Source organism: Necator americanus, chromosome II (assembly GCF_031761385.1).
Source record: "Necator americanus strain Aroian chromosome II, whole genome shotgun sequence".
NCBI classification, from domain to species: Eukaryota; Metazoa; Nematoda; class Chromadorea; order Rhabditida; family Ancylostomatidae; genus Necator; species Necator americanus.
The window spans coordinates 14444011-14457325 of record NC_087372.1 but is presented as its reverse complement, the minus strand read 5'-3'; the positions used below and the strand labels follow the sequence as shown (position 1 = coordinate 14457325).

Sequence of the window (13315 nt, the reverse complement as noted above, 5' to 3'; positions counted from 1 at the left end):
AGGTGAAGTTTAGGTGAAGTTTTTTTTTCCAGAAACTGCTATTTTGCTACCGGTTATAGTCTCTGATTTTTTCCATCCACATTTTACCCAGTTTCTATGTATTTCTATTCCGAAGTGAAGATTTGCAGCCACCATTTGCAGAAAGTAAATATTTGATCACTCCTTCAAGTCTTAGTTACAAGTTACACATTATCTTGTCGCATCCAGGTATTTCATTTGGTACCCGAGGTACCCGATAATCTTCGAAAAAAAAGTTGCTCCGAGGAGCATATGCAAATTAAATCTTGACTACTATCGCACTTCTTATCTTCTATCAGTCAGTAGTTAGTGAAAGTATCTTTCCACTTCCTTCCAAGCTGTACGATGTATAAGAAATTCGTGTTCTAAGAAAGGTTACAGATTTCAAAAGAGATGCAGAAATTTTTGCAGATGGAAGTAATTCTTTGGTTCTAAATTTCTAGGAGTATTTCATATTACAACAGTACCTTCCAAACAATACGGTATGCGGGGGATATGCAGCGCAAATCTCACAAGCAGTTTCAGGGATCTTTCTGTCTCCACTGAATGTAAAAAAGAGTGAAAAGCTGTCGCTGCAAACAAGAGCCCTATTTTAGTGATCCGAAAAAAAGAACAGGTGTCAATAACGTTCAAAAAAATTGCTGTCATGTAGAACGAGAAATTTTCTTTCGAACAATAATTCACATATTGCAAAAGCTTTTTACTTTCATTTCACTTTTCACTTACATTTTTAAATTTGAAAAAAAGCAATCTCGACGTATAGCGTAATAAAGTGGATGGAGCGCAATACTACTGTGCATTTCATAACGTTAGTTCAATTAAAACGAGAAGAAGAGGCAATCAGGCGAATTGGAGGGAATTTTGATCGATTTAGCAGCTCAGCAGAGGTTTTTACATGTAAACTTGTACAATTTCTGAAAAGCTCCTCTAAAATGGAACTTTTGATTGCTGCTTTGATCGAGGAGGGTTTCTATACAATCAGTTTGACCTCCTGATATCCTTACTACGATATTTTACTAAATAAGCTCCAAAGACTGTGAGATAACCTTCTCGGTAATATGACCTCGAAGTACTTTCAAAGCGAGTGATTTTTATGGGCCTAATTTTCTACTCCACCTCTTTTTCCAATGCACTATGAAAGCTTTCATCCGTTACACCTTTTTTGCATTTCGTTGTTATTTTTAAATGTTGCCTCTTCCCTTAGTTCGTGGATTGGCGTGACTTCCTGGACGATCGTGGCTAAGGCTAACCAGCCTGATTTGCTCAAAGTGCGTTTCTTCGATAGTTCGTCCGTTTTTTCTCTCGCGCTGCATGACCACATATACAGGAAACTCAAGTGCTGTTGGGTAATCATTTCTGCATGACTCAGTTCACTTCACTCGCCGATGAAAATCGTGCGCCCCGGCAGTGCGCAATGCGTTGAAATAGGCGTCAAGTGTTTATAGAGATGTATGATAGGTACGGATAGGTTTTGTTGGAGTCTGGTTGTCGTAATTGTAGCAGCTGTTGACGGGATACGAACTTGCATATGCACTCCATGAAGTGCTTAGCACTTCGACGACAACGAGGGTCACCGCTGCGCCGCGCACTTTTCAACGGTTATTTTTCATGACTTCTTAGTTTTTTTTTGAGTTTTTTGAACTTAATAGCTTCGATATCAAGTATGATATATATGATATATAATGTAATAATATCTTGTGCAAATATAGCTCATTAAAGTGGATCGACTTGTCCCATGCGCCAGATACGCAAAAAAAATGGGTGAAGTTAGGTCGGTTTTTGCTACTTCTTCATTTTTGAATATTTTTTTCAAACAGAGCTCATTCACAATTTTGGGAACTTTCGTTGGCTCAAAATCAAAGACAAAGCGAGTTTGCGTTTGTACAGGAAAACAAGTTGATTGAAATGGCAAAGGGTTGCAAGTCCGATGCATTTTTTCTTAATTATCTGTATTACACACTTCTACAGCTAAATCTAAAATATGAGATATATTGCGCATTTGTACCGTAAACCTTGGATCTTGACATATGCCCGAATAAGGCTGACGCGCATCGTTGATAGTATTGAAATGTTTTGATTCCGATCGAAAACACCGACCGCGCCGCCCCCAGTCTAACGAACTCTGCGACGGAAACAAAGGTATTTAACTCGATTCTATTTGTTTATGATTTTAATAGTCGTTATATTATTATTTTGTTCCATTATTCTATTATGCACTCAAGAAGAAGCACTTAAAGCCCAAGGAGTATTTCCTCTGTTTAAAAGAATGGGTTTCGCTGTACGTAAGTTACCGTTATGTCTGAGCCGATGCTTCCACAAAGCGCGAGTACAACCAATTTCTTCCATTCTCACAGAATTCATAGGTACCCAGCAACTTTTCCTCCGAACCTAAGGACATTGATTTTACACAGCTATTGTGCCGGTAAGTCATTGTATACTTGTTTACTGACATTTAAGATTGATCGGCAGAGGTATTTTTTTAATTAAAAAAAGGAACCGAGCATTTTCTAATCATCGGAAAATTTTGGCAAGGCTCAAAACCGCGTTGCACAGATTGCTCACTACAACTGCATTTGCAGATCGCTTTTTTCGTGCGATGCGCCTTAAAACCTCCTAGTTTTTGTGGTTAGGTAAAGTGCGCCGTCAGCAAAAACGTGTCAAGCAGAACGACCGTCGGCGAATTGAGTCAATTGAGCCGGCACTGGCGGCTTCCACAACCTCTGTAGGCGCATGTTAGCGTCCACGCAAGTTCTTCCGTCCAGGGTACCGCTTTGAAATACGTGTTTTCACACAGTTCCACAGTTTTTAACGTCCTCATCGAAAATTGTAGGCAATTTCCATACCGGCGTTCTGTCCACCAATTCGCTCTCTCCTAACATTTCTACAAAAGGTTCCAATTTTGTTCTAGTATGTTGCCATACTGTAGAAGTTTGCTTGATTTCTTGTTCTCTCACTGTCCCCTAGAAAATGCAGAGGAGGAGACATTTACTAGATTAGTTTTTCGTTTTTATTGTCACATGATGTAGTTTACAGTAATTCTATTCCAACATTATTTTCACTCTGTAGTACTCTGTAGGATTTTACGGAAAAAACCACTACCAAAATTTTCTCTTCAATAATAACTCTGTACGTTTCATATTAATCTGGGGTTGGGTACAGTGAGGGTTTGGAACACTTCAACTTTCCAAATTACATTTACAAACCGCTCTACTGTAAGACGACTTCTTGTTCATCTTTTCAAGGGGAACTTGATACAGAAATACAAAATTCTTTGTGATATCCAACTATTTCTTGACTTTATCGTCTTTTTCACGATCCTAAAAGCAGAACTCAGGCTGTTAATTGAGGTTGTTTGCTACGCTTTGTAAATTTTCCTTCTACAAAACAGCCGATCACTCTCGAATGAAAAGAATAAATCGTTTAATTTAATTACAGCTGGTATCAATATCTAGTGAACCTCCATTACGGATAATTTCGAAAATAAACCGTAAAAAATCAAAACATCTAAGACTTTATTGCACTATTGCGTGAGTACGATACAGGAAAGCGTCAGTTAAGTATCCTTGATAAGAAAGTTCATTTTGCAGTTCTCAAATATTGCTTTAAAGTGTTTCAATGAGCACTTTGTTAAATTTTAAAACGTATCGCCTCGTCGCTTCCGTCGAATTTATCCCAAAGCTGTGCTTTGCAGACAAAACTATCGTGCCGTGCGCCTCCTTTTTTCTATCAAAACTCAGAGGGCCATTTATGGTAGGCGCCGAATTTGTTTGGACCGGATGGGCGAGTCGGGTCTTCTACAACTCCCATTACTCTCTGTTTGACATATGCTCACTCGCCGCCCTGACCGCGTCGTCCGATCGAAGCGCGTCGCGGTCAGTCGGTTAAACCAAGTCTCTGTCGATCATTCTTATCTTATTCTTCTTCTTTCTTCTTTTTACCAATGCAGTAAGATTTCCCGATAAACGACTGTTTCAGCGCTATTCATTTGGAACTTGAAGTTTTTTATTTCAGTTTTTCCACATTTCTACAAGTGTTTCTTTCCCAGCAGATTCACGTGAAATTCAGAAACGAACATACTAAATGCAATGGATACAGAGCTTAGGATATAGAAAGATATAGGTGATGGGATCCTCTTTGAAGTTGAAGTTAGCAATGATCTTGGGTTTCCGCTTTTCGTATTTAAAATTTGGAATCAAATTCAATTTTGTTATTCGGAAAACATCCAGTAGAAAAATGCCTCCTGTTCTTTGGAAACTTCATTCGCGCAGTTTCAAACAAATGATTCGGGCAAAGCTTTCATCAACATTGCGATTAAATATCTGAGGTGTTATCCGACTTCGACAAAAAGTCTCTTCTAGTACACATCTCTGCAGTGAAACCTGATCGCCTCTCTGAGCACTTCGTATTCTTCCACGGATTGACATCTTTCAAGTCAACAAGTTTAGCATTTTTTACTCGATTTTTCTTTGGAGAAGTACTCCTCCAATAAACTTGCGGATTGTTTGACTGTATCTTATGCAATTTCTCCGTTACTCATTTTATGAATTCATTGTATTATTTATCTATCTTTTGTTACTAATTATTTTTCATGCTAAATAATTAGCACCAGCTTACAAACATTCAGAGGTTTCGTGTCCTTTCTCGAAATCTCATTTTGCAGCTCCGAAAGAAGGGACCCTTTTTATGGGGTTTAACGTTCACTGTGGAAGTTTACTGCTACCTCAAAGTTCCTCTTGTAGAGAATAAAGTCCTGAAATTTTATCCATCTCACCATGTAACAGGATGTTTTTGCGTTAAGCCACTAATTATTAACTTGGATCTTGTTTCTATTTATATACTTTCTTTGCGTTGAGATGTATACATGTATTATTATATTGTAGTACTTAAAAGTAATACCCATCCCAGAAATTCAGTTTTAATGGATTTCTATGTTATATGTTGACTGTTTCTGAATACACAATGAATCCAATGGAGTAGCTATGCTGTGTAAATTGTTATGTGAACTCAGTCGATCAATTTGAGTTATCTGTTTTGATTTCACGTGGTGTGGTCCTTGCGTGGTAGCACATTGCCTGGATCATGCGCTACAGAGCTTCTCTTTTCTGCGGGAGATTACTAGATCACTAATTATTCATCCAGGAAAACACTCTTTTATAAGCGCCCCTTATTTTTATGCGATCAGATAAATCTTTGCCACGTTATTTGCTTTCTTTCTGTTTATTTTTTTTATTTCACGTACAGTGAAGATCGGCCAAAAATTTAGAGGATTTAGATTTAGCGGCTCTTGCATCCGAATCAAAGATGATTTCCGCAGTTAATATTACGTTCGAATTGATCTGTAACCACCTTTAACTCCTATTTATTTGTGGATGTATTGATTGATCAAAATCAAAAATTATTTATATGCATTCACTAACGATGTCGTGTTGTTCTGCCTATGTATATGTATATTCGTTCGTAATGCTATTTTAATTACAAATTATTTGATTCAGGGTTATTTGGAATGTCAGCCGAAAGAGCTTCCGTTCTTCAGCTTGTGGCCGGCTTTTTTGGTTTTCTGAATGCTCTCGTGGCGGCGTTGCAAAATGCTGAAAAGTCGTCTCGACTGGAGCTTTACATCAACACGCACTGGATAACTACTATTGTTTTGTTTGCAGGTCTTTCTAGACTTTTAATGATAGTAAGTTCTTCTTTCTGGTTTTTTTTTTCGAAGGCACGAGACTGTAATAAATATCGTAACGTAGAATTGACAATTTCACCACATTTTATATTATGATATATGAGATAATGACTATGATTACCATATTATGAGATTTTATTTCTTTAAAAATATCAAAACCTCACTTTCCGAATAGCTAGCTATACATGCCTTGCACATATGAACTGACCTCTACAGAGATCGTGGATCGCGGAAGTGTTCTCATTGATGTTGCAAATGCTGTGCCTATGTATCACGGTGAACGCTGTGGTGGCTGACTTATGGAATCTACGAGTTCTCTCGACACTCAACTTGACGGATACAGCTTCTACGATTACACCGATCACGGTTAGTATCCAGAAGGAAATCTCCCGTCTTAATCCCTACGTGTTTCCTTAGAAATCAATACTAAATTTTGCATAATAATCTTATCAAAAAGTTCATGCTGGAAAATCATTCCGTGTGAATCAAAAGAAGCAGATGAGATGAAGGTGAAATGCCTTAGATGGTGAATATGTCCTTCTCAGACATTTACTGGGAAGTGTACAAATATATACACAGATAGAAATAAGTGTTATGTTAAATGCCATATCATTTCCTTCAAATTTTTATACTCCATAATTTTGTACTTCTTGCTTATAATTCTTTCCACATATGCAATTAAACCAACGATCGATGAGAGTGCTAGATCAAACAATTCCTACAGTATCTCTCCGTACTTGTAGTGCCTAATTCTGCGTCCTTCCATACTTATATTTTTGCTAAAAATTTCGATCAATTAACGCACTAATGGCATTTCTATTAAGTTGGATGAATGATCATTAGAAGCGAAAAGGATGGTATAAAATAAAAAGTAACAAATGTATAGCTGCCACATATTGAGACACATCCTTAACCCCTATCAGTCATCATGGTCTTCAAATATTTAAAATGGATCCCGAGAAAAACCCTTTGAAACAATTTGAACTCTTGAACTCATTCAAATTGCTGAAGAAAAAAGAAAGTAATTTTGAAAAGTGACTTCTTGATGGATTGTTCCTCTGGAGTGGTGCAAAGAGAGCATTTGAAACTATTCACTAAGAACTATTCACTATGGTTGGTTTGGATGTTTCAGGAGGGCATTGCGTGGTACTGTACATCCTGACTGGTTTGAGTTCGAAATCAAGCTAAAAAGTGCAGTCAAAGCTGATCTCTAAGTACACCACGCGCCAACACCGATCTATAAATAATGCTTTATCAAAAAAAAACATAAACAAAAATTAAGGGCATACATAAATTAGACGCATCATGTCGAGATTTTAAGAAGAGAGGACTCGTAGATTGTTTCATGGTGTGATCGTGCACGAATGTCTGGCGATCTTTTTTCAGATTTTTTTAATAGTGATTGTTAACAATTTGTAAGCAAATGTAATGTATGTGGAGAAGGTGGCATCGGTTCCCCTCAAATATAATCTGGAGAGCTTTCTGAGACGATTAAAAGTAATACACTACCAACGCTCATATAGTCGATCCAAATGGGTTCAAGTGAGCGCGACGCGTGAGTTGCACAGCACTTACTAAGCTTTTTTTATAGGAAACCCTTCCTCTAGATCACACTAGCCTCATATCTGACCCTCAGAGGTCTAATATCAGGCTAGTCCATTTGCCAGCGCAATGCACTCGACGTTTTTGTTTATTTTTATATGTTAGATAGTTATCCAGAACGCGTTTACTATTCTGCTTGTCATGTCCTCGAACAAGGAGAAAATTCCCCGTCCAACGTTTATATTGGAGCTAGCGTTTTTTTAAACCCAGAGAGAGTTGAAAGTTCTCATTTATACTTCATCGCCTTTTTCAATAGACAGTCAGGAAGGGAAATTGCCATTCATGGGTGATCTCAATAAAATGTTCTGGATACAATGACCAGAACTGAAAGAATGTGTAGTGGTCAGAAGGAAGGACTAACTTGCTCTAATAATAGTGCAGTTGGGTGCATACCTTAGTGGTGTGGTGGATCAATGGTCGCAATATGCAATAATTAGCAAAGGATCACAGAGTGCTCACCAGAAACAAATAATTGCGTTAGCAACAGTCTCGGTGCCGCTCCAGCTTCTCACGGTACCATCTCTTTCAGATCTCCTACGTGAAGATGTACAATGGCATCGATTCCTTGCTTTCCGCGATTGCCTTCATTCTAGCAGCATACATCATATTTCTGCACTTCAACTCGTCCGCGAACACCATGTGCCAGGTAAGAACCACACACCTTCTTCGATTCAGGACGACACTGGCAAATCCTAACGAGATTTTGATTTTGACCGGAACAGACTGAATTTTTCTGAAACGTGTGAGGAATATTCTTTTTAGATAATATATGTTGTATATATTATAGTAGCTTATAGGCATCACCCCACGAATCTGAGGTGGTACGGATTTCAGGTGGAGTATTCGTACACGGGATCGTAGATTATGGAGAGATGGGTGATTCCGTCCATTTCTTCCTAATTGCCATAAAAAGCGGCCCGGAAGATACGGCTTCGGGCGTTTCGGCGCGCTATTTTCCACAGGGAGTTCGATTGGAGCGCGCCAGCCTTGTGCACGCGCCGCATCTTCCGGACCGTTTTTTATGGCAATTATGAACAAATGGACGGAATCACCCCCCCCCCCCTCTCCATAATCTACTATCTCGTGTAAGAATACTCCACCGGAAATCTGTATCACCTCAGATTCGTGGATTGATGACTTTGAGACTAAGAGAACGAAACTCTGACCTGCATTTTAATAAACTGCCATGTTTCCGGATGTGCGTAACTCCAACAAATCGTCTCATTTGCATATTTCAGCTACCATCCGTAAAACTTCTTGGCATGGGAACTGCTCTTGTAGTTCTCGGTGTAATTCGCTTCATTTGCTATTTCTGCGAATTTTTCATGCTCACTGGACAGGACAGATTAAGAGCTCTGTTTGCCAATTACACTCTGGACGAACCTGCATGGATCTTCACACAGCTAACTCTAGGTCTTTTAATGGTCAACTAACTTACTTCAAGTGATTTTTTCAATTACATCTTCCCTCTTCAGGGATTCTTTGCGTTCTTTCTGCGAGAGGTAGCAAACTCATGAGAGCTCTAGCATTGTCGATGGCAGCTACGACTCTCATGCCATCTATTTTTTACCTATGGCTGGATTACAGGTATAGTCGCTATCCTATGAGTTCAACCGGGTGGATGCGTAACGCTGCCGCAACGCGCACTCTTTCCCTGCTTAAAGGCATCACCCCACGAATCAGGGGTGGGAGCGGTTTCAGGTAGGCCATGCCCATACAGGATCGTTGATTGTGGTGAAAAGAGTGATTCCGTCCATTTCTTTCTAATTGCCATAAAAAACGGCCCGGAAGATGCGGCGCACACAAGGGTGGCGCGCTCCAATCGAACTCGTTGTAGAAAATAGCGCCCCGGGATGCTCGAAGCCTCATCTTCCGGGCCGTTTTTACGACAATTAGGAAGAAATGGACGGAATGACCCTCTTTACCACAATCAACGACCCCGTATAGGCATGACCCACCTGAAAACCGCACCACCCCAGATTCGTTGGGTGGTGCCTTTAACTTGCGCTCCTTCTCTCTGCCCTGCTCCAATCGACAAGGTGTCCTTACATTCTGCCCGGTTGAACAGATCTGCCTGGTCGAACATGACCGAACAACATGACCTTTCCAAACTAAGAATTCACCATAGTTGAGTACGGTAGAGAACATTTGATCGCAAACAGAGTAAATTTGTCGTAGGTGGCTAGCATCATCCCGACTATCCTTTGGCGTATCCTCCACAATCTCCTTATGGCAATCAGCAGGAGTTGTGATCTCTTTGTGTAATGTTGGTGTGGTCACTGCAACGTTGCTGCAACTTGTTTCGATGGTGAGACAGGCCGGGCTTTTTTGGCTCATCCGTAGATTAAGTGAACTAATTCTCTGTTTTTTCTCAAGCATTCAACTTGGAGAACGGTAACAATGGATGAGAAAGCCAGAGGCTTCCTTGTTGTGATTGCCACATTGTTCTTGATACTCTCGTGTAGTACAATATCACTGGATGTGTACACTATTTGGAAACGACTGTTCTATAGGTCTGTTTGTTCGAATCATTCTAATTTCAGTTATTTACTTAACTATTTGATTAAGTAATGTTGAAATCTTGTGATTTTTTAAGGCTATTCCATGGAGCTGAACAAAAAACTCCATTTCTCACTGCTATAACAGCTACGTTTGCGATAGCGGCTTCGATGTCGAAATTTGCTCCAATTGCTCTTCCCGCCTGGTAAACGTTTTTGTATTTTCTTGTTATGTTAACGTTTTTGGTCTTTTTTTACTGCGTATCCCTTTCGCATTCAAATCTGGAAACAGCCTTGGTCTGTGTGGACCGCTGAAGGACTGATTTGTCCTCAGTTTTATATAAAAGTCCTTTTGTTACTTTCAGCACTTTGAAAAGCTAATTTTCGTAATTCTTTAGATAGTGAAGCTGATTTTTTTTGTAATTAAAGGATAAAGGATAAAGTGTCTGGTGTTAATCAATCCGCTTGTTCTTGCGCCCCCACGTTCACTTCAATTCAAGATCGCTTGGGGTTTGCGAATGTGTATCTGGCCTATACAATGACTTGCGGTGGCTAGCCGATGTGTCGAGTCAGTGTTTTATCCTCCCAGACAGGTCTGGTACCAAACGACCCCGGAGGGATAAAAGGCTTGGTGAGCACTAGGGCGGATTCGAACCTCCGATCGATCGTGCAAGCAGCGGAATCCCTAGACGCTACACTACACCCGCCCTTTTTTGTAATTAATCTGTCATTTATCGGATAAGAAGTAGAATCGATCTTTCAAAGCATCCGAATGGAAAAAGTTCTCTCAGCCTCAAATTCTCTTTCGAAAACCTGGCAAAGAAAACGCGTGCTTTGAGCTTTCTGAGCAAAAATGGACAAAATTCGTTGATTTTTTTTTCTTACAACGGCCAACAACACATTGATAAATCGCTCTTCGAGAATGGAGGAGTGAAATATGACAGAGGAAAGTTATTGTGGAATGTGATCACACCTACCAACAAATGCTGACGTAGGTGAAACGTTCTGAGATGAAGGAAATGAGAGACGAAGCAAGGACAAGATTCTTTTAATCTTGTTAGTTTGCTAACCGATTTATACAAACGCTGGTGTAACGTAAAAGTCATTCATTCTTAATTCACTCATTCTGATTACATTTTCGTGCAGGTACTTACTCAATCTTGAAAGTCTTCAAAAACCAACTCTCAAACATCTGCTCGTCAAAAAGACCTGGTATTTCTGGAGATTTCTCGTTGCTGCTAGCCGCAGTCACGGGGCTTTCAGCAAGTAGTAACCGTCTGGGTTTTGGTGCCACTGGACGCGAAAAATATCACAGGCTTTTTACTGGCTGAATCCGACAATAATGTCTGACTGGCGTAATGAATATTTCTTTGCAGCGTTTGCCTCTCACTTTACTCTCTGAACTCCACAGTATTTCAACTGATCTCATATCTCTATTTGTCCTCGAATGGATATTTCGGCGATCAACTGTGCGAACTCTTCTTCCCAGGAGCTGCACGATGTTTTGTTTCTGCAACAAAAGGAGGTTCGGCGAATGCTAATGACTTCCTTCGTGAATCCTAAATTAATGAATTTCCAGAGGCAGTAATCCACTTCATCCAGGTAGTGTTGGACTTCTTCGTGCTAATACTTTCTAGTGTCTTGTGTATCGCTGCGATGCGAATTTCTATTATGGTTAGGTCGCCGGAAAGCACCGGAAATCGAAAACTAGAAACTACAATTAGGGTTAGTCGCTAGTAAATCCTTATGTAAATCTATCTTTCCTTGCAGCTTTTAAGAAGAAGGAATCTTTCAGTATCTCGGTGTTCTCATGGCATTATGCGGTTTGGCGGTTCTCGTGCAGGCCGTAGCATTTTTCCGCACCTCCGCCGACTTACATCCGATGGTGGTCGTTTACATGGCCCTCTATCATATGGCTTTAGCTATTGGTCTCATCGTGTTTCCCTTATATCAAGTGTGTCTTTTAACCTCTTTCACTTTGTGCAACTGGAATGAGAAAAACGAATTTGTTTCGTGTTTGGTGCGGAACTGGCAGCTGATATTTTTAGATTCTGTGCTCAGAAAAGCTAGCATACCATCCGATGTCACAAACGACATTGCTGATAATGTCCGTTGTGCGATTTGTAGAAATCATCACTCAGCTCGACTACCGAGGAACTGGAGATGATCTCTCGGTCGCCTGGAAAGTCCACCAAACAGCCGATTTCATTGCCCTTGCGAGTAAGTTTGGAACATTAGTTTGAAAGGAACCCTTAACTTGATGCAAAATTTGGAAAGTTTACAATATTGGGTTCTTTCCACTAGTAGGTAAGGTTCAGGACGTAGTTTGCAATTAACGCAGCGAAAGAGCGAAACAACAAATCCTAAAATCCTGGAAAATCTTAAAGGTCTCAATTTAACCAACGGTTGTTTACATTCATGGATTAACGAAATTACTGCGCGGAAAATGAATCTTCTATCTTCAGAAAATCCATACGAGAAATGAGACACGTTTTATACGGACTTTTATGTGGATGTAAAGAGTTGCTTCGTTCGGTGAATTAAAGGCATCACCCTACGAATCTGAGGTGGTACGGATTTCAGGTGGAGTGGTCGTATACGGGATGGTAGATTATGGAGAGGGGGGTGATTCTGTCCATTTCTTCCTAATTGCCGTGAAAAACGGCCTGGAAGATGCGGCGCGTGCACAAGGCTGGCGCGCTCCAGTCGAACTCCTTGTAGAAAATAGTGCGCCAGAACGCCCGAAGCCGTATCTTCCGGGCCATTTTTTACGGTAATTAGGAAGAAATGGACGGAATCATCCCCATCTCTATAATCTACTATCCCATATACGAATAGTCCACCTGAAATCCGCACCACCTCAAATTCGTGGTGTAATGCCTTAAATGCCTTTGAACCGTGGATTTGTAAGGAGTGTCACGCGTGTTCGCTCCGGTACTCGCAGGGTGTGAGGCGTAAATCTCCACCATAATATTGTCAGTTTTTAGGTCATTTTACAACTGCAATGCTAGTAATCCGACTAATGGGAAATTCAATACTGGAAGCAGACGCAGATGAGCTGAGATTCAACAATCCACTCACTTTGGAAGAGAACGGCGACTACTTGCAACTTAGGCACCAAGAAGAGTCGTAGTTTTTTGGGATGTTGTAAATTTATTTCATACATCACTCTATAATTAACTGTATAAATCTGTTTATTTTTGCAACTAATCGCGTCTTGAATGGAAAACGAATGTTATTAATGAAAAGTGAGAAGAAGATATAGAGTTTACTGGTACGATAAAGTAATAAGCTGCACAGTGTTGATCAATTCCTATGAGGACGCGCCTACACGTTCGACTTCAACTCAGACTTCATTTGAGGTTTATGAACGCGCGTGCAGCCTTACAATGACTTGCGGTGGCTAGCCGATGTGCCTGGGCAGCGTTTTTATCCTCCTGGACAAGTATTGTACCAGTTTATCTACCCCGCAGGAATGAAAGACTTGGTTTGCGCTTGGGCGGATTCGAACCTCCGA

The 13315-nt window shown here is 40.2% G+C and overlaps 1 protein-coding gene across 2 annotated transcripts; it reads left to right on the top strand.

The window, feature by feature from the left end:
• Positions 1 to 2284: 2284 nt before the first annotated feature.
• RB195_017833 (uncharacterized protein) lies at positions 2285 to 12931 on the top strand (the record flags this gene model as incomplete). Of its 2 annotated transcripts, XM_064185003.1 has the most annotated exons (14): positions 2285 to 2381; positions 5511 to 5698; positions 5915 to 6064; positions 7830 to 7946; positions 8539 to 8713; positions 8776 to 8887; positions 9479 to 9608; positions 9677 to 9813; positions 9897 to 10004; positions 11175 to 11323; positions 11378 to 11523; positions 11594 to 11752; positions 11847 to 12018; positions 12786 to 12931. In XM_064185003.1, 14 exons carry the CDS (start codon positions 2285 to 2287, stop codon positions 12929 to 12931), a joined length of 1986 nt encoding a protein of 661 aa, XP_064040884.1. The 2 variants fall into 2 exon arrangements, with proteins under 2 accessions (XP_064040884.1, XP_064040885.1); XM_064185004.1 differs by lacking the exon at positions 2285 to 2381 and having other exon boundaries at positions 5522 to 5698.
• Between the last annotated feature and the right edge of the window lie 384 nt (positions 12932 to 13315).